Source organism: Leptosomus discolor, chromosome 2, assembly GCF_034619465.1.
Source record: "Leptosomus discolor isolate bLepDis1 chromosome 2, bLepDis1.hap2, whole genome shotgun sequence".
Lineage (NCBI taxonomy): Eukaryota > Metazoa > Chordata > Aves > Leptosomiformes > Leptosomidae > Leptosomus > Leptosomus discolor.
Genome location: NC_141392.1, coordinates 127425512 through 127453020, shown reverse-complemented (window position 1 = coordinate 127453020; position 27509 = coordinate 127425512). Strand labels below are relative to the sequence as shown.

General features: G+C 55.5%; 1 protein-coding gene across 5 annotated transcripts in view; it reads left to right on the top strand.

The window, feature by feature from the left end:
- OTOF (otoferlin) overlaps window positions 1–24952 on the top strand; it is a 109415-nt gene extending 84463 nt beyond the window's left edge. For 2 of the 5 annotated variants that reach the window (XM_086461763.1, XM_086461761.1), the window contains 23 exons: window positions 128–252; window positions 536–670; window positions 1148–1309; window positions 4945–5064; window positions 5967–6128; window positions 6424–6586; window positions 7476–7606; window positions 9105–9134; window positions 9795–9929; window positions 10310–10376; window positions 12320–12444; window positions 13128–13262; window positions 14238–14375; window positions 16364–16491; window positions 17037–17207; window positions 17749–17909; window positions 18613–18755; window positions 19285–19373; window positions 21235–21333; window positions 23230–23471; window positions 23794–23972; window positions 24154–24254; window positions 24772–24952. In XM_086461763.1, the coding sequence (XP_086317889.1) occupies window positions 128–252; window positions 536–670; window positions 1148–1309; window positions 4945–5064; window positions 5967–6128; window positions 6424–6586; window positions 7476–7606; window positions 9105–9134; window positions 9795–9929; window positions 10310–10376; window positions 12320–12444; window positions 13128–13262; window positions 14238–14375; window positions 16364–16491; window positions 17037–17207; window positions 17749–17909; window positions 18613–18755; window positions 19285–19373; window positions 21235–21333; window positions 23230–23471; window positions 23794–23972; window positions 24154–24254; window positions 24772–24952 (3122 nt within the window). Of the gene's footprint in view, window positions 1–127; window positions 253–535; window positions 671–1147; window positions 1310–4944; window positions 5065–5966; window positions 6129–6423; window positions 6587–7475; window positions 7607–9104; window positions 9135–9794; window positions 9930–10309; window positions 10414–12289; window positions 12445–13127; window positions 13263–14237; window positions 14376–16363; window positions 16492–17036; window positions 17208–17748; window positions 17910–18612; window positions 18756–19284; window positions 19374–21234; window positions 21334–23229; window positions 23472–23793; window positions 23973–24153; window positions 24255–24771 lie in introns of all 5 variants that reach the window. The other 3 variants (XM_086461762.1, XM_086461765.1, XM_086461764.1) reach the window with 3 other exon arrangements.
- Window positions 24953–27509: the final 2557 nt, after the last annotated feature.

Here is a 27509-nt window from a genome sequence, read left to right as displayed (position 1 = left end):
CTATATCCTTCACCAGTGCTGGTCCTGAGCAAAAGGGGGCCCCTGAGACCTCGCTCTGCAGGCTGAGCCCCACGGCTGGGCTCCAGGGTTGCGAATCAAGCTGTCTCACTTCCCCTCTCTCTTGCAGAGAAGCAGGTTTTCCAGCTACGAGCCCACATGTACCAAGCCAGGAGTTTATTTGCAGCCGACAGCAGTGGCCTTTCGGACCCCTTTGCACGAGTGTTCTTCATCTCCCAGAGCCAGTGCACTGAGGTAACCACAATCTCCTGACCTGGAGGAGTATTTCCTGAGTCTGCTCTTCCCAGGCTGAGGACTGACAAGCTTTAGCAAGCCTGGTGGACACTGGGAATAATTTGTGTGTGCTTGCATGCTGTTAGTTGTTTTTTTTTCTCAGAAGACTCCTTGGGAGATACCCCACAGCTCACTGGTCCAAAGCGATGTGCATCAGCCAGCTGAGACCAACACCTGGTCTGCTGCCCTTGCACAGGGCCTTAGCCCCTCTCTGGAGCAGTAAGCCTCTCTCCCATTCTTCCAGGTTCTCAACGAGACTCTTTGCCCAACTTGGGACCAGCTGCTGGTCTTCGACAATGTGGAGCTGTACGGAGAAGCCCACGAGATGCGGGATGACCCTCCCATAATTGTCATTGAGATCTACGACCAGGACACAGTGGTAAGATGAGTCCCAGCAAAGGAAAGTGCTTATGATTTAGATGCTGCAATCTCTCCTGAGTCAGAGGCAAGGCAGGTGGTGCAGAGGATGTGAGAAGCAGCTCTCCTCCTGACCCTTGGAAGATGGTCCCCCGTCACATCTCCCATGGCGTGAGCAGCCTCTGCTGCTCATTAGCTCTCAGGCTCGACTTAATGATATCTGATTTTTGGAGGGTGAAGCAAGCGCTTTTGCAAGGCTGGAGGCAAGGAGACCTTACCTTTAGAAAAGCTGCTCAGCCCTGGCCTCCTTGCTGTCCCAGCCCTAGGCCACCTCCTTCGCCTTCTTTGAAGAAGCCACAAGCGAAAGCTGTTGCTGGGCTTTGGTGTCCCAGGCCGAGTGAGCTGGTCCTGTTCTGGCCACGATGGGGAGAGCTGTGGGGCTAACTTGGGAGACCTCACGTTGGGTCAGCAAACCCAAGTGCCCTCTTCGCCTCTCCAGGGCAAAGCTGACTTCATGGGACGCACCTTTGCCAAGCCGGTGGTGAAGATGTCAGATGAGCACTACTGCCCCCCGCGCTTCCCCCCGCAGCTGGAGTACTACCAGATCTACCGGGGCAACTCCACCGCAGGTGACCTGCTGGCTGCCTTCGAGCTGCTCCAGGTACCAGCTGGCCAAAGCCACCCCAGACCAAGTGAGGGAAAGGATGGGATGGAGGGTGGCAGGGGACCAGGGCTTAACCCATGCTTAGGTATCGTGCTGGTTTGTCCCTGGCCAAATGCCAGGTGACCACCAAAGCTGCTCTATCACTCTCCCCCACCTCAGCTGGACAGAGGAGAAAAAGAATATAACAACAGGCTTGTGGGGTTGAGATAAGGACAGGGAGATCACTCAGCATTTACCGTCATGGGCAAAACAGACTCAACTTGGGAAAAATGTTATTTGTTACCAATTAACTCAGAGAGGAGCAATGAGAAATAAAAGCAAATTTTAAAACACCTTCCCCCCACCTCTCCCTTCTTCCCAGGCTTAACTTTGTTCCCAATTTCTCTCCCTCCTCCCCCCAAGCGGTGCAGGGGCACAGGGAATGGGGACTGGGGTCAGTTCATCACACTGTTGTTCCTGCTGCTCCTTCCTCCTTAGGGAGAGGGCTCCTCACAAGCTTCCCCTGCTCCAGTGTGGGGTCCCCTCTCATGACAGACAGTACTCCATGACTTCTCCAGTGTGAGTCCTTCCCAGGGGCTGCAGTTCTCCATGAACTGCTCCAGCGCGGGTCTCCTCCATGGGGTGCCGTCCTTCAGGAACCGACTGCTCCAGTGTGAGCCCCCTCACGGGGTCTCTGGCAGCAAACCTGCTCCAGCTTGGGCTGCTCTCTCTCCATGGGCCACAGGTCCTGCCAGGAGCCTGCTCTGGTGCAGGCTTCCCACGGGGTCACAGCTTCCTTCAGGCATCCACCTCCTCCGGCGTGGGGTCCTCCACGGGGTGCAGGCAGTCATCTGCTCCACCGCCCATGGGCTGCAGGGGGACAGCCTGCCTCACCGGGGTCTTCACCACAGGCCGCAGGGGAATCACTGCTCCGGCGCCTGCAGCATCTCCTGCTCCTCCTTCACTGCCCTGGGTGTCTGCAGGATGTTTCTCTCCCCTGTTCTCACTCCTCTCTCTCACTGCAATTCCTGCTGCGCAATCACTTTTTTTTCCTCTCTTAAACACGTTATCACAGAGGAACAACCACCGTCGCTGGTGGGCTCGGCCTTGGCCAGCGGCAGGGCCCTCTTAAAGCCGGCTGGCATTGGCTGTATCTGACATAGGGAAACTTCTAGCAGCTTCTCACAGAAGCCACCCCTGTAACCCCCCCTGCTACCACAACCTCACCACGCAAACCCATTACGTACATCTTAGGTGCTGCAGAGAGCAGGCAGGTCCTACACCCCAGAAAAGCTAGAAGGGTTGAGCACAGCTGCTCACCCAGTGAGAGGGCAGCTCCTGCCCAGTTATGCTGGTCAAGATGATGTGCAGTGAGTCCCAGGCACCCTGCTGAACAGGACACCCCACTAAATGGTTACGTTAGCCCAAACTCTGCGTCATCACTGGGATACCACAGGAGCCCAGGGGAGTCCTGGTGTTCTTGAAGATGCTGATGTGAAGGTCTCAGGACAAAGGGGTGTGAATTCCTGACAGCATCCCAAGAATAAGGTGACATTTTAGCCTCATAGTCTGTGGGGATTGCAGAGTTAAACCCTCCCGTTCTCCTGCCTCCTCTCCCATACACACCGTGTTTGTGTGGACGTGTCTCAGCAGTCTCCTGGGGAGCATGAGATGTCCCAGCTGAAAAGGGAGAGGCCCCAGCAAACTCAGCGCAGTGCTGGTGGGTTTGGATGTGGAAGGACCCACCTGCTGCAGGCACCTCCAGCGCAGCTGAGCACCAGCCAGGGGCGGTGGTCCCATGGCCAGTGGTCCTGTGGCCAGCCTCGCATCTGTGCGTGCCGGGAGTGGGCAGTTCATGGTGGACTCCTGGGGACTACATGATCCTTCCACCTCTGTGGCTCCCCTTTATCTCAGAGGAGGCTTTCCTTTACATGCCCATCTACCTGCGATGTCCTCAGATGCTCGACGACGATGGTGAGATTGGGGCAGCCTCGAGGGCTCCTGCTGAGCCTGGTGTTGTGCTCCCCAAGGTGCTTTTCCCGTTTCCTTGTCTCCCAGGGCAGGTGCTCATCCAAGCCCTTCTTTCCCCTCAACTTCCTTTGCAGTGGGATGGTTTCTCTGGGGAATAGCTCGCATAGGGTATTTGATCTCCCTCATGGCCTGGATTGGAAATGGGACCTGAAACCTGCTCCTGGGCTGAGCTCTCAGACCATTTCTGTATCTCTCCGCACTCGGCCCAAGCTGATGCAACTCCTTGCAGGCGGAAAAGGAAAGGCACTGGGGCTGGGGTACATTGGTGGGCTGAGGAGTTTGCTTCGCCGCTGGGTCTGTCCTGTGGAAGCACAGCACTGCCCAGCACCTTCTGCTCATGTGTATGCCTTTTCCCAAAGTACCCACACGGCGCAGTCAGCTGGATGCTCAGCAGACATTGTGGCTCCTGCACCCTCTGAGATAAAATAGACCAGGCTGTGCCAGTGACAGCTGTGTAGCGTTAGAGGGCAAAGGAATTCGGCAGAAAATACCCCCCTCACGTTCCAGCTTCTCCTTGGATACCAGAGGGGCTGGGGACAGCTGGGCTTGGGTTCTGAGTGATGCCCAGTTTGGCTCTAGGAGTCTGGTGACGTCCAGTATCAGCCCAGCGGTGCTCAACGAGACCAGCACGGCCGTACGTACGTGTGTTGGTCGCGTTCACAGAGCTCACACGGCTGGATTGATCCTAGTGCGGCTTATTGGCGCAGCGACAGGGACACGAGGCCTTTGGGTTGATAAATTCCCGGGCTGCAGGGCACGAGCAGGTTTGGGTAAGAATGACACAGCCTGGCTATAAGGCTCACCGAGTTGTAAGAGCAGCTCTCAGGAGATTTCTAAGTTTCCCGGGGGCACGTGGTGTAACCAAGTGTTCGAGTCTTACCCAAAGGTGTCCCTATGGGGGGAAGAGAGGCTCAGCCCCCCGACTGACCCCAAAAGTCCAAGATAGTCCATGACTCGTCGTCAATGGTGTCTTCCCTAACATCCTACTCTCTCAAGCTATTTTATACTATTTTTTAATTTTCAGGGGGAGCTTGAGCGACTCTGGTCATACATACCTTTGTTATCCTTGGGGTAAAATCACCTCGCTTTGCTTTTAAAGGTATAGATTAGAGAAAATACAGAGCACAGACTCAGTGAGGGGAGGCAGGTAGCTTTTGGGATGGAGGTGTGTTTTGGTATTACAATGAGGTTATAACAAGCTGAGTTCACTTCAGGAGACGAGTTTGTCAAAAAAGACAACAGACTGCTGGCCGGGGGAGCCACTACGCAGCTTACCAGTTCCATCGTACCGTCCAGTTCCCGTCTGAGCAATGGTATTGCAGAGCCTGGCTGCGGTGTCTCCGCTCTGCTCCATCCTCCGTGTCACTTCTCTCAGAGCCAACACACCAAGCTCCCCTGGTGTGGCCAACATCTGTGGCCGCAGGTTGAGTCGCCCAGGGAGCAGATTTTTTTGCACATCACCTGCATTCCATCCTGGAAACCCCCTCGTTGCTGTGCAGGGGAAGGTGTCTCAACAAGTCCCCCCAGCAACTACTCCACAAGCTGAGACTGACAAAAACACTGCCTCCCATCAGCTGAGCGTGCGGAGGAACAGTTTCTAATCTACACTGCATCTCTTCCAGATTGGCCCTGGGGGCAAGTCAGACCTGCCCCCAATTGACGGCCCCACAGACATGGACCGGGGCCCCATCCTGCCAGTGCCACTGGGGATCCGGCCGGTGCTGAGTAAATACAGAGTGGAGGTAATTGCCTTGGAACATCAAGTTTTAATGTTCGGCATTGTGTGGGGCAAGAGAGCCTGTCCATGGGTGGTTGAAGGCCAGGAGGGGTCTTTGAGTCTTGGATGACCAAGACCAGATGTCTGCCCTGCAAGGATCTGCCTGTACTGGCTGCACAGGGAGAGAGGCTGCAGCAGCCCTAAAAGGACAGGGATCTGGATGACTCCTGGCTGTCTTACATGTGGGCACCATAGCCAGTCTAGAGGCCTCCAGGGGGCTGAGATGCAATGTAGGGCGCGTCAGAGATACACACGTCACGCACCTCCGCCAGAAGCGGTCCCATAGGTCAGGTGAGCCTCATCCCACCAATCTCCGGCATCAAGGGCAGGATGTTCTTGGATATTTGTGGGTTGGACTAGAAGACCTGTAAAGGTCTCTTCCAACCCAAACCATTTTATGACTCTATGAAATCTAGAGGATGATGCACCCAGTCAGGGTCCCTCTCCCTTGGTTGTCTTGGTGCTGATCCAGGCAATACAGCACTGACATGGATTGCACAGTTCACCCATGGCTGTAGGTATCTCTGCTCAGCTGAGGGATCCTAGCTCCTGGTCTTCCAGACATTTGCATCTGGTTAAACAAATTGTATTCCTGTGATGTGCAGAGTGAACAGAGCCATGGGGAATCAGGACGTGGAAAAATCTCAGTTTAGGGAAGCTTTTGGTCACGGTGGCGGTCTGTTACCCTAAGAAGGGAGAAGCAAGTTACCCCAGTGATCCTGATATCACTGCCCAGGCAATGACATTTGCAGGAGGCTCCCTGCTCCTGGGGGACATTCAGAACCAACTCCTTTGACTCCAGCCTGGCTCCAGCCAGGGGCAGTCCTTCTCATATTCATGTTCTTCCTTCTCCTCCTCCTGCCCTAGGTCTTGTTTTGGGGGCTCAGGGATCTGAAGAGAGTGAACCTGGCCCAGGTGGACCGGCCCCGTGTGGACATTGAGTGTGCCGGGAAGGGGGTCCAGTCAGCCCTCATCCAGAACTACAAGAAAAACCCCAACTTCAGCACTTTGGTCAAGTGGTTCGAAGTGGTGAGTGTTCCCCCTTCCCCCTGAGCCCTGAACTGGAACCCGGAATTTCGGGAGCCCAAACCATGGCTCCTAGGCCCTTGCTTCAGTTTCCCCACAGCAATGAAGGACGTGAGCTCATCCCAGTTGGCGATGGCCTTTCTCTACGGCTCCCAAGCCATGCTTTGCTGGAGCTGCTCTAGACCTCTTCCTCCAACGCAATCCTTGCTTTAGTCCCTGCTGACCTTTCCAGCTACCAAAGCAGACATCCCACAGCCCACCCCCAGCTCTTGGTAACCAGCACAACTTTGCTTCCCAGGACCTCCCGGAGAATGAGCTGCTCCATCCACCCCTCAACATCCGGGTAGTGGACTGCCGGGCTTTTGGGCGTTACACCCTGGTGGGGTCCCACGCCGTCAGCTCCCTCCGAAAGTTCATCTACCGCCCACCAGATAAGAAAGCCCAGCACTGGAATATGACAGGTACCAGGCTTGGGCCGTGGGGACCTGGCTGGTATGGGTCATCGGTGAGGCATTGCATGCAGAGAAGAGGGAGATGGGTAGAGGGTTGTAGGGACTATGGAATATTGCCTGCTTGTTGGTCAAGGAAGCAGTGCTTCTGGGCTTGGGTCAAGAGGGTGGGAAGCCACAGGGTGCGAGGCCATGATTCCCCTTTGATTTGTTGATCTGTGGGTCTCACTGTGACAACGGCATGCTCTCGCTGAGAAAGGCCGGTTCACCTCTAACACCTCTGCAGCTTCATGACTTCTAGACTCCCCAAATGTTCCTCAAGATTGGGAGGTGAACTTGCTCAGTGCCTGCTGCTGCTGTTATTTGAGTAAAGACTAGAAAGCTAGAGATTGAGGCCACCCCCTCAATTGCAGCCACTACCCACAGCAAAAGCCATCATAAACCCACCTTCCCTGCACCCAGCAAATCAGCTGAGGGCCTGGTGGGCCACAGGAATTGCTCATCTCCTCCCAGTCCTTGGTGGAAGTGGAGGCACTCTTGGCTGGGCAGGGACAGGAGGGAGGGTTGCCAAGAGCCATCCCTGGTTTCAGCCAGAAGTCTGGATCCGTGGTTGTGTCCATGCCAGATTGCACTTTCAGGGCAATCATCTTCTCTGCTTCTTCTCCTCTGGACACTGGTGCAGGTGAAAAAACTAATCCTTTCTCATCATCTACTTCCCTTTGCTATGGAAAGGGGAGGGGGTTCCCATGCAGTAAGGGTCTGTGCTCATTTCCTCTGCTGCTCTTCTCTGAACAAGGAGGTTACACATCACCCCTGCATGAATCCTGTAGGATCTCACCTGAGCTCAGTTTCTCCTCTACACTATCCTTCTCCCTTGTTCTTTCTCTGCCCTCTTGTCCAGCTAAACACCTCAACGGCTATCTGGCAATGGCCAACAGGGCCCATCGCTCTCGCCCCACAGGGGAGATCGTTGTCAATATGGAACCTGAGGTTCCCATCAAGAAGATGGAGACGATGGTGAAGCTGGAAGCTGTGAGTATCCGTATGTCAGCACCTCTTCAGCACCTCTTTCCTCCCTGACTTGCCAGTCTCTGAGGGATTCCACCCAAACAGAGGCAGCCTTGTCCTGCTGAACATGGAGTTGGGCTGATGCCTGGAATGAAGGGCTTTGGGTCATCTCCAGTCCTACAAATTGCCCTTTTTCTGTCCTCACCGAAATTAGCTGTTGCTTGCTTCTCAGAAGAGGGCTGTCCTGGGTTAATGAATCTGAATTAATGTCTAATTAAAATTAGACAGCTTCGTGTTTTCCTTCAAAAACAGTTGGATGGGAATAAGCACCCACAAGCACAGCCCTGTCCCTATCTGCGACCAACGCAGACACAAGTGACCTGTCAGAAATTCCCCGTCCGCAGGGCTGCGGCGATCCTGCCCTTCCAAAGCACCGCACACCGCGCAGCCGCTGCCAGCAGCCAGGGTCACGCAGATTTCCCTGGTGCTTTTTCGGTTTTTACAATAGTTTTGAGACGTTCAGGTGGCTGCATCAGCTCGTGGAACCGCCCATTCAGCAGTCTGGGTGGGCGGTCAGCACGGTGGCACAGCCTGGGGCTCTACGGGGCGTAGAGCTGATCCGGGCACGCAGAGTCAGTCTGAGGCACCCGAAGCTCTTTAGAACTATTGTGCTTGCCCTGAAAATTTGGTGCTGTATGCATTGGGCAGGCAATGTGTCCTGGAGGCATCAGGCTTCGTTCACACACGAAATGTGCCTGTGCCCATTTTCTTGCCCAGAGCAGGAATCCCAACCCCTTCTCATGCCTTTCTGCTCCAGAGCTTCCTCCACAAAAAGGAACAGATTTCTTTTTGCAGGAGGCCCTTTGCAGCAACATGCACATGCAGCCCCCCGAGACCAGCAGCACACGTGCTCACATGTGCCTACAGGCATGCTGTGGGCTCCAAGCGCGCATGGCCCCTCACATGTGTGCATTTACAGACAGGCTACGGCACAGGGCCTCGTGGGCACACGTGTACAGATACACACATGTAGACACCCCCCACAAGGTCCCTGGTGCATTCACACGTGCACCTATACGGAGAATCCCTTGGATCTGCACAAGAAGCTGTACGGCGTGTGTCTGCTCACACAGCTCCGTGCAGCAGGAGCTACAGGGTATGTGCTGGAGCACCCCAGCACCCATCCTGAAATCTACCGCAGTAGCTTGCAGAGAGGTGTTATCCATGCTGACGGCCAAGGCGTCTTCCCAGACCCAGTCACTCACTGTCCAGGGCTGTGCTTCTCTGCAAGAGAGACGTCTCCCAGGCGGAGGAGGGTTTGGTGTGTCACAGCAGACATCTTCCCCCATCTGCAGAGCTTTCCCAGCCAGGGCTCTTCATTCAAGGCGTTCAGTTCCATCATCCTCGGGGAGCTGTCTGTGGCTTCCCACGCGTGCGTGTGCCAGTGTGTATTCGTACCGGGCTGAGGCTGCGCTGCTAACCTGCTCTTCCTCTCCCTGTTCCCTTCCACCCCGGGCGGCAGAACTCCGACGCAGTGGTGAAGGTGGACGTGGTAAGTGGTGGATCTGCTCTTCATCCCTGCTCCCAACCCTCCACACCCCATCCTACCCTTCTGTGTCGCTTCCAAGGGACTGTGCATCCTCCCAACCCCAAGACAGGCGGGGACCAGCACCCTTTTGTCCCAAGGCAGAGGCAGAGCAGCACTGCCTCATCAATAGATATGGCAGTGGCCTTGTCCTTGCAGATCTGGAAGCTCTTCTGGGCCAGCACTTCTCATCCCAGCTGTCCCAGGAGGAGCAGGGCAGACAGCACCCTGTGGGAGAGATGCTGGTTATTCCCACCACAACCAGATACCAGTTGCAAAAGGCTTTATGGCACCACTAAAAGTAGGCAGGGTGCTCTGCTGGGCAGAAGGAGGACTGCTGCCAGATAAGACTGAGGTGCTGTAGCCTGGAAAACGCGTGGATGAAAGCGAAGACGGAAAGGAGGAGATGTCTCGGGACTCTGTGTCTCTCTGGAGTCTTGGGCATCTTTCTTTGCTGCTCTGTGCCTCAGTGTCTGCGGCGCTCACTCGGGGAAAGTGCTAATGAGGCCACTCAGCCTGGAGGGTTCTGCTTTCTCAGGTCTTTCACCCACCACCGCTGGGCTTCAAGAGACATTTCACTTTCACCTGATCCCTCTTCTTCTCCCTTTGCTCCTCTTGTCCCTGCAGTCTGAGGAGGAGAAGGAGAAAAAGAAAAAGAAGAAGAAAGGAGGAGGAGGCGAGGAAATAGAAGAGGAGGAGCCGGACGAGAGCATGCTGGACTGGTGGTCCAAGTACTTTGCTTCAATCGAGACGATGAAGGAGGTGGGTGCAGAGCAGAGGAGGGGTGTAGGTCAGGGGGAAGAGGAAGATGTTGTTTCCTGCCTGTGAGGCGTCATTTGTTTCCAGCTACTTCCGAAGGCTTGGGGCTGTGCTGCTTTCCTCGGTAACCTTGCCTGACTGGGGGCAAGGCTTCTTGTTTTTTTACCTGGCAGAGGTAGGACTCCTTCTCCACGAGTGCACGGCATTTAACAGCAGCAGTGCTGAAGCCTGCACTGAGCCACTTTGATTTCTCCAGCACTGCCAGAACCTCACTCGCAGCTCAGATGGGAAGAGGGAGCTGTGACCCTGAGTCAGGCATTTCCAGCAAGCACAGAGACCTCGGCACAAGCACCCACTCCCTGTTCGCTTCATTTCTCCCCCAGCAACTCCGACAGCAGGAAGCAGCCGCAGCAGAAGCGGAGGAGAAGGAAGAAATGGAGATTGCAGAGGGTAAGCAGGTTGTAAACGAGAGAAGGGGCATGGCAGGACCAGGACTCCTTCTGGCAGTCGGGCATCCCTCTCGGAGCCTGCTGCTGGTCTTCTGCCAAACCAGACTCTCACAGCGTGTCATACATCCCTGTGCAGGATCAGTTTTTGTGAACGCCGCCCTGGTGCGGGCTGTGTGGGGTTAAGATGCTAAAGCCAAAGGAATCCAAGTCAGACCGTGGTACTGTGGCAGCCTCCAACCCATCCGTGCTGGGAGGATGGCCACGTGCACGTGACGCAGAGTAGCGACCAGGGTCCGTGTTATTGTCTGAGGACATCTTTGTCCAACGACAAGTCAGTACGTCATCGACAGTCCTGTGGCTTTGGCTGTGCGGATGTGTCAGCTATAGGGCTGTGTGCTTGAAGGCTGTTGAGCACACCAAGTTACAGATACTTTGAGATCACCTTCACGGGGTTTTCCATCCTTGTTTTGTGGGAAGCTTGAAAATTTTTATTTATTTTGCTCCAGTTTTGCAAGGGAAGATTCAACCAGACAAAAGGTCGGTGATTCATCTGATCTGACTGCTTTTACCTGCCTGTAGAGGCCTCCTTGTCTGCTGTTCTAGCACAGGCAGTGAAGAAAAATACACACTTTTAGGTGAAGTTCTCTGACCTATTTTCAATACTGTGTTACGACCCGATGAAATGTGCCCGAAATTTCTCTCTGAAGGAGGTCAGGGGTCTGTAGCTCAGATGGGCCATTGCAGATGGCTAAAGCTGGGTGAGACAGATTTTGTACAAGTGACGTGGGCCAAGAATATCGGTGAGTGGGTTGAGGGTGACTTTGTTCATTTGCAGCCTGGAGGCTCCTTGCCAGTCCCACTAATGGGGCTTGGAGGGGTTTCCCTGAGGACTTTCACCCACATTCTCCATACGTTCCTTGTCCCCATGACAGCGGGTTGCTGTTGAGCTCAGGCAATGCAAAATCCATTAGCTGAGAAGAATACAGAGCCTGGTTTCTTTTAGAAGACCAGTCTTCATATCACAAGGAAGACGAGGCTGGGTCTTGCTGAGCTTGGAGACAACTCTGAGCAGCTTGTTCCTGGGCTCGCTGTCATGGCAGGGCTGCTGGGGGGTGGCTTATGTCCCACATTCTGTCTTCTGAGAAGGATCCATTTCCCCTTGATGCTCCCATTCCTTCCTCCTTCCCTCTTCCACGTTAAGTCTTTGGCTGTTGTCATCTGTCTGTCCCCATCCGCATGTCCCAGCAGTCATGAAAGCTGGCAGAGGCAGTGAGGGTTGGGGACTGCAGCGGGGCAGGAGAAGTGCTCTTTGAACAGGCCTTCCCAGGCAGCCTGTTCCCAGCGTAGCTGATGTTCCTGGCTGGTGGTTGCTCTGAATAGAGACCCCAACAAACTGTTGTTGCAGCTGGCCAGGGGCAGCACCTCTTTAAGGGCCTGTGCTCTGGTGCTGAGCATCAAGCACTGTCCCCTCTGTGATACCTGGGCCGGGGTTTTGTTCTCCAGGCTGCAATACGGCAGGAAAAGTCTCCAGTAGAAGGAAGGAAAGGAGATGCTGTGGGCAAGGTCAGGTCTTTTTGCTGCAATTGAAGCTAGCCACAGTCCAGCGCTCTCAGGCCATGTTTTGTAGTCCTCCAGATGACTCCTGTACAGGTCACCTCTGGAAGCTCCCTGCAGGGAGACCTCTGGGCTCCTGGAGATGCTGTGACCTGGGCAGCAGTGACCAGAGTCAAGGAAAGACAGGAGAGGGCTGGGGTGGGAGTTGCAGGGATGGAAGTTGCAAGCAGTAGCAGCTGTCAGCTTTCATGCTCCTCCTGTTTGAAGGGCTTTGATCAAGTCCCCCCCTCCCCGTCTCCTCCACCCCTCCTCACCCTTGCTTCCACCTCCTCCCTCTCTGCCGCTTCCCCTCGGACTCAGAAATCAAACTTGATGACTCTCCCATGAAAGGCTCCAAGGGTCAGGCGAAGAACAAGGAGAAGTCCAAGGCACCCAAAGATGATAAGAAAAAGAAGCAACAGTCAGCCCCTGAGCTTCCCGAGAAGAAGAACAAGCAGAAAATTGATGAACTGAAGGTGCGTGTGCCAGCAGGGGAGGAGGAGACCCTGCCTGCTCAGTGGCAGGCTACAAGTCTGGCGGGATGGCAGTCCCAGACACCTGCAGATCAGGGCAGGACAGATCAACCCTGCCCTGAGGCACCTTGCTTCTCCAAGGGGTACCTAACCCTAGGTGAGATGTGCCTTGGGACTGCCAGCTCCTCTCCATAGTTTGAAGGAGTCGGAGGTAACAAGCTTTACAGAAAAGGGGTTGCCCTGGGATGTCGTTACCCTTGGGGCAGCTTGGATGCGCCCTGGCTGGTGGGGAGATTGTTCCAGCCTGGCCATGGCTGGCCCAGCCGGGACTCGGGGCAGGGATGGGTTCTGGTTCCATGTACTGTGGCCCATAGTGTTTGTTAGGATTAACTCAGTCTGTGATTCCGGGGTGCAGCAGGGGTTTGAATCTGGGTCTTGCACAGAGCGGGGGGACAGCCACCTCGCCCATTCAGCCAAGTGTCCCTCTTGCACGTTATCGGTTTGGGGAGGTGCTTGTAGCAAGCAAGGTGCAACCCAATGACCCTTTCCCTTCCTAGAGAATTGGGTTCTGGGAGCCGAGGTGTCCATGTTCCCTTTGAGTTGACTCGGGTGGGCACCATATCTTTTCCTCACTTTTTTTTTTTTTTTAAACCTAATTCCCCTCCTTTAACTTTCTCTCATCTCAGGTCTTCAACAAAGAGCTGGAAACAGAGTTTGATAACTTTGAGGACTGGCTACACACCTTCAACCTGCTCCGTGGGAAGATTGGGGACAACGACGACAATGCAACAGAGGAGGAGCGGATCGTGGGGAGGTTCAAAGTGAGCTTGCTTGCTGAGCTGGGCCAGGGCAGGGGCAGCTTGGGGAGCTCTTGCCAACATGTTTCTCTGCTGAAGCTGGTTTAGGAGGAAGGGGTTGGATGCAACAGAACCCCATTTGCATTGACCCGGCTGCAGGCACCTTGCAGGGAGGGAAAGCCTCCAAGGATAGCCCCAGAAGTCAGATAGCTTCAAAGAGTGCATCCACAGAAGTGGTGGTCTGCAGGCAAACAGATCCTTGATGATTCTTACAGAAGGCCAAGGGGAAAGCAGATCCTCTTTCTTGCCCTCTGTGGAAATAAGTTGTGCCCTGGGTTATCCTGCGGAACTAAGTTGTGCCCTGGGTTATCTCTGTGAACCGTTTTTCACCGATACAAGGTCACCTGGGCTGACGGCCATGTTGCACCATCGCCAGTCCCGAGGCGATGGTGCAACATGACTGTAGGAGCCCATCTGTCAACTATAAGTTTCTTGAACAAGAACCTTTTTGAGGGTGTGATCCTGGCCAGATGAAGCCTGTTGATTCCAATTTTGGCCTTCATTTGCTTATCAGAAGAGATGAGCAGGCAGTTCCCCACCTTACCTGGGATCAGACGCTTAGGGAGCATAGAAATCAGCAGCGTTCCACATGGTAGTTGCCAGATTTTCCAGCTCATCCCGTGTCAACCCTTTTATTCCTGTTGCCATTGTCCTCCTGTCAGTTTTACTCCTGGAAGCCCCTGTCCACGAGCACCTTGTTAGCCTGATTTCTCTGCAGGGCTTCTGCCTTTTGTCCAATTTCTCCGCTCATGGTTGCAGCCCTTGGTGATGTGTTTGTGCAGTGGAGGAATTTTCCAGAACTGTCCTGTCTCCTGCAGCATGTGGCTGGAAACAAGGATATTGCCTGGGCCCTCAGGAAGGGTGGTTTGGGAGGGGTCTGCTTACCCTGAGTCCCCGGGCAGCAGGACTCTCATTGGGCTGTGCCCTCCCTTGCACTAGGGCTCCATCTGTGTCTACAAAGTGCCGCTCCCTGATGATATCACCAAGGAGGCGGGATACGACCCCAATTTCGGCATGTTCCAGGGGATCCCCAGCAACGACCCCATCAATGTACTGGTCCGAGTCTATATTGTGCGGGTGAGTACAACCATGTGGTGTGGTAAGGCATCATCCTGCGCTCCCTTCCATGGCACACACCCGGGAGCTGCCCCCAAAGCCGTGGGGACGTTGGGGCTTGGCTCTCAGTGCACCAGAGCCCAGGACACAGCACGAGAACTGAAGCAGCTCATTGATGGGGGCTTGAATGGTGCCTCTGTAGCTGTGCGCTCGAGCACTGGCAGCCAGATGCAGGCTCCTGCCAGATCCCGAGACCTTTCTCCTGGTGTGTAGGACAGATCAGCTGAACTCAAGTGAATGGTCTGGATCAGCCCGGACTATGGGGCACTGGTTCTTCACATCGCCACGCGTTAAACAAACACAGACTGGTCCAGGTGTCTGCTGTTAGTCTGAACCCTCCGTTTCCCAAAGCAGAGTCTCAGGCATCAAATCTCATAAAAATAAATCATTGAATGCAACGATACAGCCTCAGGGTCAGCTCGAGCCGGGTGCCTCTGAAGAGGGCCCCCCTCGGTTATTTCCCTGTGCTTTTTAAAGCCTCACAATCCATTACATGAGCTGCTCACCTGCCTGTTCAGGAGACAGGCGTGTGTCTTTTGTCCAGTCAAATTGTTTGGTGGCTGCTTGTCCTCCTCGATAACTGGAGTTTTGGTGCGGGCAACTTTACCTCCTTACGCGGTTTCACAACCTTTTTGTTCCACCTGCCCCTGGAACTCCTCTGTCTCCTGCTGATCCCAGGTAAAATAGTCTCTCTCTTCATTTCCTTGAATTTGTAAACTTGCCTTTGGTCATAACGGTCACTCTCATTTCTGTTGCTAAGCAGGCCGTCTTTGTTAACGTGACTTGTACAATCTCACTGCATTAGCTCAGCTACAATGCACCAGTCGTGCAAAACTACTTCTGGCCATTCTTGTGTCGAAGGAAGAGTCCAGCCCAAGCCCACCCACCTCCAGGTCACAGCTTGCAGCCTAAGGCTCCAGCGATGTGGCCACTCATGCTAAGCACGTCAGCTACCTGTGCTGACCAAAGCACGTGATCCAAAGATTTGGGTTTAAGGTTACTTTAGTTTCCAGCTCCACAACATCTCAGCAAAGCACATGCAGAAGAGAACGGGAGCTGGTAGGGGCTGGTTGGAGGGCATGGTGCCTCCTTGAACATGCGCTGAGTGATTATTGATCTGATCCAGCTAATGAACGTTTCTTTATATGTGGAGTGTGCTCTGGAAAAAGTATTTTCCTGACCCCTAAACTGGTCGTCCTTGTGCCCCCAAGCATATGAGAGAGCTGCTGTAGCCAGACACTGGAGAGAGATCTCAATCCTGCTAGAAGCACCTGGGCTGCTCTTTGTCACCGCCTTGTCCCAGTGCACAAATGCAACCTATTTTTGGCTACATTTCCTGCTAGCCTGATTGTCCATCCAGTGCTGCACCCCCTCACCCAATGGGATGACAAGTCTTTCAGCCATCACCAATGGACTGACGCTAGTAGACACCAGCCTGGTCAGCCCCAACAACATCCAGGACTGTCTGAATGTCTCCTAGCATGGGCATCTTCTGTTGTGTGCCATGGTGGAGGTTGGGTCTGCAGGGTTTGGGGATACTCAACCCCTTTATGGGGAGAAGCCTGAAGCCCTTGGTCCTAATGTAGTGAGTGAAGAGAACAAGAGGGGAAGGGGGAAGTCTTCGTGACATCTTGGTCAGGTTGTTGCTCTGGGTCTTTCTTTAGAGGAGCCAGTTGTCTCCATGATGAGAGAGATGCCAAAGGAGACCGTGATTATGTCTCCCTGAGGGGACACAGCCAGCCCCAACCCCTCCCCAAACCAGGACAGGGATTAACTCAAGGCAGGACTTATCTCCAGCTTAAACCAAGCCACTCCATTTAGGACAAAAGAGCTTAGCCACATGCCTATGGCCAGCCAAGGCCAGGCGATCTCAGGGACGGGGAACAGGGCCATCCCTGAATTCTGTGCTACTGTGGATGGCACTGATGTACCTCGTCTGTCCTCTACAGGCCACAGACCTTCACCCAGCTGACATCAATGGGAAAGCCGACCCCTATATTGCCATCAAGCTGGGGAAGACGGACATCAAAGACAAGGAGAACTACATCTCCAAGCAGCTGAACCCTGTCTTCGGGAAGTGAGTTGCCTGGAAGTGGTGAGCTAAGCCTGAGCCAAGCTTGCCAGCCCTTGGACCTGCACCCTAGCCTTCCCTCATCCAATGCTTGAGCTCGAAAGATGTGACTTAGCACACAAAACTTCCCTTGCAAGTGGTGTAGGCATCCTCATTTCAGCCATCTGTCCTTCTTTGCCAGCTGTATGGTCAGTACAGTAATGTCTGTTTAAGAGATGTCCAAATCTGGTCAAGATTAAGAACCTACTTTAGGGATCATTAGGCCTGAACTCAAGTGAAAGTGGCCTGGCTCTCCAGTGACACACAAACTTACTTTCAGGGCTATTGAGGCACCCAGGTCAAGCAATCACCCTGTGCCACCTCCTGTCTAGGGCTGCTGGATCTGAAGCAGCCCCTGCAGAGGTTTAGTTAAAACCCCTGCCTCGAATGTCCTGCAGTGGTAGATGCAAATTAAACACTATCCACAGACTGGAGCAGACCCACCTCGCCCATGTGTCTGTCTGGAGCAGCAGCCAAACCCTTCAACAGCTTTTCTCTCTCCCCTGCCCTAGATCCTTTGACATCGAGGCCACTTTCCCCATGGAGTCCATGCTGACAGTGGCGGTGTACGACTGGGACTTGGTGGGGACTGACGACCTCATTGGAGAGACCAAGATTGATCTGGAGAACCGCTACTACAGCAAGCACCGAGCTACTTGTGGGGTGTCACAGACTTACTCCATGTATGAGCAAAGCTTTCCCTGCCCAGCCTTCTGCCTGGACCCATGCCTGTCTCATCTTCCACAAGCCTAGAACTCCTGCAGGAATCTCCCTCCTTTGTTGCCTGCTAGTGGAGGAGTCTGTGCTGTGCCCTCACTCTTAAGCCAGGTTTTGTGACCAGCACAGCAGGGCATCAGTGGAGCGGGTTGTAAGGAGACCAGGGCAGGGAGGAAGGGACTGAGGGGCACTGGTTGGACTGGGTAGAAGGGTGAGGCCAGAGCTAGAGTGGCAGCACGGCCAAAGAAGCATCAGGAGTCAAGTGGGATGTCCTAGGAGCTTCAGGTCTGAGCCAGCACAGAGTGGCTGGGGTGGAAGAGTGTTAGAGAGGGGGCACAGAGGGACCTGGCCTGCTCTGAAGTTCCACGTCTGCTGCCTCAGGTCCTTTCCCTTTGAATCCTGGGTCCTTCATGGCAGCAGCATTTGTTTTGCTGGCAGAGGGGAACAAAAACACTTTTTCCTCCAAATCTTACTACTACTTCACTGACCTTGCCCTCTTATTCACAGACATGGTTATAACACCTGGCGTGACCCCATGAAGCCCTCCCAAATCCTGTCCAAGCTGTGCAAAGAGGGCAAGGTGGACGGGCCGCACTTTGGGCCAGGAGGAAGAGTGAAAGTTGCCAACAGGGTCTTCACCGGCCCCACGGAGATTGAGGATGAAAATGGTACCTATCCTGCGGGGTGAAGGTTGTCAAGGGGAGTGGGGGGTCTGGGGTGTCCACTTGTCATCCAGGTTTGAGGACAGACGTAGTAGCCCTGTCACCCCAAAGCAGCACTGCAATCACTCTCCATCCAGCACCTGAAATGGACCTTCCAATATGTGACCACATAGACAGAGTCTTATAGACCACCCAGGCCAGCGGGTTGCTCACAGAATCACTCATGGGTGTCCATGGCACAGCATCACCAAAGCTGCCTTTGAAAACCTCCTCCTGGCAGTGTATGCCCAAGGAGGAATGAAGACCTGGCCTTTTCAGTGTTTAGGAAGCCATCCTCTGTATAACTGCACCCCCAAACAGTGGTGGTGTCCCAGAGCAATCAGGTGTGCTCAAGAAAGATGAAGGCAGGCCAGGAGGGGTGCAGAAGAGGAGGCGAACATGGTCAATGGATACAGAGCTTGTTCAGCCTGAGAAAATGCAGACTGGCAGGGGATCTGGACCTTCTGTGAAAGGCGAGGGTTAGAGAGAGGAGAAAGGGAGGAGTTAGGAAGTGTTGGCTGAAGGACAAAGCGCACACAAGGAAACGGAGAGGAGTAGCTAGTAGGAAGTTCTGCTCCCTTGGAGTGGGAATAGAGGAACAGGGTTGTTTGCTGTCCCTGGCGTCTCTCTGCCCAGTTCTCCGAGCTCAGCCCTCCTTTTGCCCACACAGGTCAGAAGAAGCAGACGGATGAACACCTAGCCCTGGCTGTGCTGCGCCACTGGGAGGACATCCCGCGGGCAGGCTGCAAGCTGGTCCCCGAGCACGTGGAGACGCGGCCGCTGCTGAACCCTGACAAGCCGGGCATCGAGCAGGTCCTCAAAGTCCCCGAGCAGAAGTGGAGGCAGCCCACGCTGCAGGGCCTGCAGAGCCTCCAAGCAGGGAGCAGCGCTGTCAGCTGGGCAGACCAGCCATGACCTGCCTTGTCGTGGGCAGCAGAGGTGGGGGAGGCATCCTGCGGAGAGCGGCACTTGGGCATCAACAGCCCGTAACAGTCAGCTGTTGACCCTAGCAGACGAAATCTTCAGTGCCTCTCCTCCAGCCTGCATCCATGTCGTACCCCCAAGTCCCTCAGTCCCCTGACTCCCCGTGTCCGTGAGCCTCGGCACACGTCATGCCATGAGACGCCTCTGCAGGGGGTGGAGAAGGACTCGTGGCAGAGGGGAACACTGCCCTGCTCCACATCTGGCAGGGTTCAGCCCTGCAAGGCCCTGCCCCACATCTGGCATGGCCAGAGTGATGTTGAAGGGCAAGAGGAGCTGGAGGGGGGACAGACACTGCTGGGTGGAGGGGGGGGGGCAGGGAGGGACAAGGGGAGCTGACTGTACTTCTCCAACCTTGCAGGGTCGCCTGGAGATGTGGGTGGACATGTTCCCCATGGACATGCCAGCGCCCGGCCCCGCCACTGATATTTCCCCCAGGAAACCAAAGAAGTAAGGAACCTCCCAGCCAACCAGCCCCACGGAAAACTCAAGGCTGGGGACGGAGCCCTGCTTCTCCCCTCTCCTGCTGCTGCTCCATGGCCCAGCCCAGCCCTCTGCCTGGGTACCTCGACCATGCTGGCATTTCCAGAGATCCCAAGACTGGAGGCATCAAGAGATGCCTTCCCCTTACAGAGCTGCTCCTGAAGGGTGGTGTCCCGCCTGTTCCACCCCCTGCAGCTCCCGATCTCTCTCATCTGTGTGGACCAGGAAATTAATTTGTTACCCAGTCCCCAGCACAGGGCTGGGGCAGACTGGTGTGCCCAGCCCTGACCCCCTCAGGGGCAGGGTTAGCTCAGGGCAAGGCATCCCCAGGCAGTTTGGACGGGCCCTTTCCAGGAGGTGATGGCTAAAGCCCAGGGCTGGGAAGAGCTGGTCAATCCAAGCAGGACAGAGCAGGCAACAGGCAGTGCCACAGAGTTCTTCCCACCCCACGCTCTCCCAACTCGTTCAGAGAGAAGACAGACATTTCTTTCCCTCGACATCCCTCTAACCCTGCCTTACCCTGCTAGACTGTGTCGTTGGGTCCCTTTTCCCACCCCCAGGGCCAGGATGCAGGGACGGCACTGGCCATCCTGGTGGGAGTCTCTTGCACTCCCATGCCCAGCGGACGATGCCTTGGATGGAGAGACCACCCCTTGATCCCAGTGGGCTGCAGATGGGCTCTGAACAGCAGGGCAGGCAGCTGCAGGAAAGCTGAGGCCAAGGACAAGGTCCAGACACCAGCGTGGACTGGAAAAGCAGAGGGTTGTCCACAGTGCAGCCCAGGACAGCAGTGCTCAGCAGTGACCCCATGAGCCGGAGCTGAGACGCTCCTATTGATGGGCTGAAGAGAGGGTTTGCAGGCAGACAGCCTGTTTCAAGCAAGGTTCTGCCTGGTTATCATCCCAGGGGGCTAATCCATCTCCTCTGTCTTAGCTGGGAGCACCTACTTTTGTAAGTGCGAGGTGCTGGAGAGGCACAGCATGAGACAAGCTCCCACCCATGGGTGCAGACAGGAGGGGCTGGGGCTGGAGGAGATGGATGGCAGGACTCCCCTAGCTGGGCTCAGCCAGGGCACTGCCAGAGGGAGATACCAGAGGAGGTGGGTTAAGGAAGCTGTAAGTCCCCTTCCCCTCATCTGTGGGACTCTCTGGTACTTCTAGCGACGTGTTGTGCTGGTTGGAGCATGGCTGCCTTTCTCTGCCACCGTCCCCCAGCCTTCCTCCAGCCTTTCCACGTTGCAGCTGCACCCCGTGAGGAATCTGGCTCCTGCTCTTCCTCCGCCTGCTCCCACCGGAGCTGCTTTCTCTGTCACCACAATTCCCAACCAGCCCACATGCAACTGGGAAACCCCGGGTTGGTGCACACAAAAGGCGATGCTGGGAATATCTCACAGTCTCTGAACCAGCTGGAGTCCTAAGAAGGACTGTGATGCCCATTTCTAAGGGGGGACAGCCCTGCTGAGTAAGGCGGGGAAACCAGAAGGAGAGCTGGACTCAAGACTGTTTGGCAGATCCCATTTTAGCCACAGATCTACCAAAGACCAGCCCTGGGCTGTCCCATCGAGCCCCTGGCATGGGCTTTGCAGAGGTTCAGAGCAGAGGGAGGTAAAGCTCCCCTTGCTGCTCTGCTCACCCTGCCTGGGCTGACCTGAGCTCATGTGGAGATCCCCCTCCTGTTCTTGCCCTTGTGATCCCTCAGACAAGATCCCTGCGAGCAGTTCCCTGGCATCTCTGTGTCTGACCCTGGTTCCTGGCAGCATCACCCCATTCCCTCATGCTCCTTCCCCTACCCCCGTGCCTCACCTCCTTGTCTCCCTTCCTCCTGCCAGATATGAGCTTAGAGTGATAGTGTGGAACACAGACGAGGTCATCCTGGAGGACGATGACTACTTCACTGGCGAGAAATCCAGTGACATTTTTGTCAGGGGGTAGGTACAGCGTGGCAAGCCAGTGCCACCTCCTCTGCTTCTCCCCGGTGGGGGGTGCGCTAGTGCTCGCTGGGGTCCCTGGGGTGGCTTTGGAGTGGGGAGGTGGGGTACGACATGGACTGTGGTGCAGGGTCAGAGAGCGCCAACGCTGCCGTTATCTTCTGTGCTGTGTTTCTTGCCTCTCCATCTCTCTCTCTCTTGGCTGCACCACCCGCCGCATGTGCCTGGCCTGGCTGCCCAGCTTTGAGCTGCGGGTTATTATCTGGAACACCGATGAGGTGGTTTTGGAAGACGATGCTTTCCTGGCAGGAGAGAAGATGTCTGACATCTATGTCAGGGGGTAATGGCTGAGGCCTCGCTGCTTGGTCCCATCCGCCCCTCTTCCCCTTTTTGAGCTTGTCTTGATGCTCCCACTTGGCTTTTCAGCCCCGCAACCTCCAGTTCCAGCGTATGGAGCCGATTTGTGGCTAGTCCTCATCTCTGCTTCGCTCCCACCCAGCAGTAGGGGAAAGCCCCTTCCAAAACTCACCCGTACAGACACAAGGGGACCCACACCCCCACAGCCAAATTTTTTACAAGACCTCAAATCAATGCAATGTGGTGATTGCCCACCAGGCTGTTAAGCTGCTCGGTGCTTCCCCTGCAGCCTCACCAGCTCAGGATAGGTCTCCTCTGCTTGCACCTCATGCCGCTGTCAGAAAACTGGGTCTGCTTTGGCATCTCGGGTCCCATCAGCCCGGTGGCTTTTCTTCAATGGCTCTGAATCCGAGATGCTCCAGCCCTTCCCCATCTGCGTGCTGGGGGGATTGTAGAATCACAGAATGGTTTGGGTTGGAAGGGACCTTAAAGACTATTTGGTTCCATGGGCAGGGACACCTTCCACTAGACCAGGTTGCTCAAAGCCCCATCCAACCTGGCCTTGGCCCTTGTGTTTTGTGGGGCAGAGCAGGGCATCGGCACGCTCAGAGCCTGAGAGAACAACCCTGCTCTGGATGCCCAGGCGTGGAGTCGTGTCCCCGATGGCTGCAGCCTCTCAGGGCAAACAAACGCACAAAAGCCCGAGAGCACACTGGGGAATGGAGATGCCTTGGCTCGTCAGAGAAAGGGGCTGGGGGTACTCACAGTCTTCAAGACAAAGCTGTGCTCTTCTTGGACCCAGACTTGCTGATGTGGACCATCACCCATGTCCCTTTTGCTCTGGGAATCCTGCTCACTGGAGGCAGAATATTAGGGGCACAAGCACATGCAATGGCAGGGCCGTCATGGTGACCCCATCTCCCAGGGCAGCAGGACTGGGACCCCACTGTCTCCAGCAATATGGTGCCCATCTGAGCTGGGGACTTGAGGTCCCTTCGCTGGAGACTGGGTCAGCAGAGACAACCCCACCCTCCAGCAGAGCCCGCAGCAGGCCCTGGATACCTCTGATGGGCTCGGAAAGAGGTGCCCTGACACAGGCAGCCCACGGTGACCGAGCTGCCTCTGCACAGACGGCTGCCATAACTACATACAAAAGGTCTCTACAGCCTCCCCTGGGCCTGTCCACTCCACCAGTGGGGATATCCTTCCAGCATGCTCTGCTCCAGGCTCCCCAACAACGCTCCTTGCTCCTGTCTACCTCTTTAACATCTCCCTGCCCAGGGAAAGACCTTGGACAAACCCCCCCTGCATTTCTTGCTCTCAAACCCGCCCTGTTCCTTCTAGGGCCCTCCTGTCCCCATCCATGCCCATGCCACCCCTTGGAGATGCTGCTGCAGTGAATTGAGTGGCCCCAGGCCATTGCTTGTGCTTTTTAGGTCCTTCCAGTCTGTCCTAGAGACATCCTGGCTGCACGGACAGGATGGTCCTGTGCCCTCTCCTTAACATGTGCCATCCCTATCACCCCTCTGGGCCCTGCAGGTGGCTGAAGGGTCAGCAGGAGGACAAGCAAGACACGGATGTCCATTACCACTCGCTTACTGGTGAAGGCAACTTCAACTGGCGCTACATCTTCCCCTTTGACTACCTGATGGCGGAGGAGAAGATCGTCATCTCCAAGAAGGAGTCCATGTTCTCCTGGGATGAGACCGAGTACAAGATCCCAGCTCGCCTCACCCTGCAGGTCTGGGATGCTGACCACTTCTCAGCTGATGATTTCCTCGGTAGGTGGAGGGTCCACTGAGCTGGGGCAACGGGGCAGCCAGGAGGGAGCCCATGGCTGGACAAGTAGGGAGCAGTATGGGATGAGGCAAAGCCTATATAGGAACAGAACGTGGAAGGGCAGCTCTACTCCTCAAGTCCACAACATCCTACAAAACCCCTTTAGATGCTGCTGTTCAGAGGCTGCTCCCACAGCAAAGATGTCAGCTTTTTAGTTCCCAGAGCTAGTTCAAAGTTGCCTTCCAGGGCAAGAGGTGTTGACCCAACCCACCTCCGGCCACGGACTCAGCATTTTGGGGAGTGCCAACATCTTTCTCCTGCCAGGGGCCATTGAGCTGGACCTGAACCGCTTCCCCCGGGGAGCCAAGACATCGAAACAGTGCAGCCTGGAGATGGTGACGAACGAGGCAGAGCTGCCCATGGTCTCCATCTTCAAGCAGAAGCGGGTGAAGGGCTGGTGGCCGTTCGTGGCCAGAGACGAGAATGATGAGCTGGAGGTCACGGTAAGGATGGGAGAAAGGGATTTTGCATCCTGGGGACTACAGTCTTTGCAGACACCCTCTACCCCTCCACCCTCCCCTGCACTTGCTTCTGATCCCTCAGGTCCCCTCTGTCAGCATGGCTTGGGGGGCTGAGGTGGGGAGCATTGCCCAGGTCTCCAGCACAATTCTCTGCTCCCTGCAGGGGAAAGTCGAGGCTGAACTGCACCTTCTGACGGCAGAGGAGGCAGAGAAATCCCCCGCTGGGCTGGCTCGCAACGAGCCTGATCCGCTGGAGAAACCCAAGTGAGTAGGAAAACCCACTGCCCAGAAGGCACCCTGGGAGATGCTGTGGGGTGGTCCCCAGGGAGGAAGCCAGGCATGGAGAGGCGAGGAGGGGTCGCACTGGGGGATGCAGGAATGAGGGTCGTGGGCAGAACCATCTCTACCGGTTCCCCTCATTGCCTGCTATTCCCTGCCCCGCTGCTTTTCCTTACTCTGTTCCTCCTCTGCCTCTCTCCTTGGCTCCATCCCCTTTCCTTGGCCTCCCACCACCTCCTGCTCCCCTCTGGTCCTCACCACCAGATTCCAGCTTTGACTGGAATCCTCACGCTCTCTCATGAATGTGCATTACTCCATGTGGCACACATCCCCTTGTCCGCCCTCCTGATCCTCCTGCTTGGGTTTCTCACCCTGCGCAGGCTCACCCAGAGAAGAGGATCCTGCACCTCCCTTTGCCCATCACATCCATTGTTGCACTGCCTGCCGGGCATCCATTCTCCGTGGCCGTGGCGTTAACGATGGGTATTTGCTTCCCCCGCAGCCGCCCGGACACGTCCTTCATCTGGTTCCTGAACCCGCTCAAGTCCATCAAATACCTCATCTGCACGCGCTACAAGTGGCTCATCATCAAAATCGTGCTGGCCCTGTTGCTCCTCATCATGATCGCACTCTTCCTCTACAGCATGCCAGGCTACATGGTCAAGAAACTGCTGGGAGCGTGAAGCGTGGGAGCCTCCCCCACGTCCCCCGCCCCGCGCCGCAGCCTTCCCCAGCTCCGTGCCCTTCTCCCCCCCGCAGCCCCTCAGCAGCCTCGGGGGACATCTCCTCCCTGCTGCTGGGCCTCTTCTTCTGCATCCCTCCTCTGTGGGTCCCTTTCGCGGCTTTAGTCCTGGAGAAATGGGGCTGGAGGATGGCGTTGATCCCGAGGCTGTGCATCCCTCACTGGGGCTGGTAGAGGTGCCCAGCTGGCTACCGCAGGGAACCCAGGCTGGGAATCTCAGAGCCCTTTAGCCCGCTGGGGCCATGGCTGGTGCCCTCCCGGGGAGCTCAGCCCCCAGCCCCAGGGGAAGGGGAGGGAGAGCAGGGGCTGCGTCGCTGGAGCCGTGGGAGCACTACCAAAAGGCTCGTTGGAGGGACACTCGGAACAAGGATGAAGGAGGGATCTGGGACAGCTAGGGACACGCCAGCCCCACCGGTGTGGGGACAGCACCGAGCCGCCCCAACGCCTGTCCCTGCTGCCAGCACCGTCCCTGCTCCACTCATAGCTCTGGGGGTCACTGTCCCTCGGTGCAGGGGCCCATCCCACCACGGGGGACACCAGGCATCACACCCCAGCAGCCACCATGGCCCTGCAGAGAGCCCTGGGGCTATGCTAGGGGCAAGCCCTGCCCTTCCCTCCCCCAGCTCTGGTGGAGGCAGGGAAGTGTCCTGCAGCTCAAACATCTTCCAAAGGTTACCAACCCAGAGGTGGTGGTGGTTGGACATCCCCGGGGGCTCGCAGGGAGCCAGGTTCTCCAGCACAGTGTGAGCTCCCTGTGGCCTTCTCCATTCTTGGTTTATTTTGTTTGGATTGATATGTATTGCGGCTGGAGTCTTTCTTGCCGTGTGTGTTAGGGAAGGGCTTTTTTCTCAGCTCGCTGCAATATTCAGCAGTTGAAAAGCCACCTTTCTCAGCTTCGAGTGTGCAAGACTCTCACTGAACAATGGGGGAGATCTCGGGGATGTTTTTAGGATTCTACTGTTTTAATCAGTCAATAAAAACCAGCTTTCACTTCTGGGATCTCCACCGCGGTTTCATATCAGTGGGGAGACTGCTCGTCGCTGGCTGCTTTTCCTCCTTCCCTTCATCTGCCCAGCTGCTTCCCAGTCACCACCTCTTTTCCCACTGCCTCTCCCCAGTTCCCCCTGTGTCAAAACCAAAAAACAACGGGAGGCCATCACATCTCTCTGTCAACCCAACACTCTCAGACCACACTGTCTCCTCCCACAGAAACACCTCCTGAACCAACATGGCTTCAATGGCTGCACAAGACAGCCCAGACCAGGGGCTCCTCCCCCTGCCCATGAAGGTGCCCAGACCCAGTATGTCCAACAAATTGGGGATGGAGAGGAGCACGAGCATGCAGAGGGCTCAAATGCTCAGGCTTGGGATGTAGAGAAGCACCATCAGCTTCTACTCCTCCATCTCGCACAGGGTGCACCAGCACGTCCTCCAGGGGTTCTGCACGGTGAGGGGGTGTGCAAAGGGGCCAACTGGGGAGGGCAAGAAACCTGTCGAGATCCCCTGAGGGGAGGAGAGGTTGGGGTGATGCTGAAGCACCCCACTCCTAACTGCTTGTTTGCTTTTCCTCCCGTCCCTGATGTGGTTTTCACACACTTGCCCAGTGTCGTGGATGAGTGTTTTAGATCACTTAAAGCATTTGTAAAAGTGAGACTTAACAGAGCTTGATGGTTCCAGTTGGCTGAGGGGGCATTGCCTAACTGGTGGGAGGCCACCTGCCCCCCAAAGAAAACACCTTCCTTCTCCTTTTCCAAGACGGCTTGCCACCTTTCCTGCTACTAGACGAGCACTTGATTTACCTCCCACTGATTCTGCTCCCAAAAGGAAGCCACCCGGTACATCCTTCGAACACGGTTAAGAGTCAGTGTAGATAGGTACTGGAGAGTCATCGGGGTTAACGTGGCTGAAAACACTCCATACAGCTACCAGTTCCCCAACCTGAGCGCTCCCTTCACCCTCAGCGATCATCTCTTCCCTGTTTCCACATGTAGGGCTACAGCGTGGTATTTCCACGTTGTTTTTCCACGTTCAGCTGATGCATCTGTGAACCAGATGTTCTTTAGCTGTTCAGTAAAAACAGGAGCGACCTGGATAATTGGGGGCAGAGGGCCACCATCCTTGGCAGGACTCAGTGCCCCTTCATGAACCGGAAGGGTCTTCTGAGCCCCCTCCATAACCGAGAAGATCGTGCTGTAATGTTCTATCTGGGCACCGTAGCTTGTTGGGCCACCCCATCAGATGGTGGGGTCCCCGAGAGAACTGATTTAATAACCTTTAAGGGTCCTCACAACATAATTGGTTGATTATGGATAGTCCTTCCAGCTTCCCTTAGGGCAGTACTCGTACAAACAGCCCCTCTTCCCACGCCGAGTATCATTTTTGTCATCCTTAAAATTGCAGGAATAAAATCCCAAAGGGTGGACAGGACCATCAGGTCCTTTTTGCCACACGTGTATTGACATCCCAGAGTGAGCAAACCCCCGTTCTATCTGTACCAG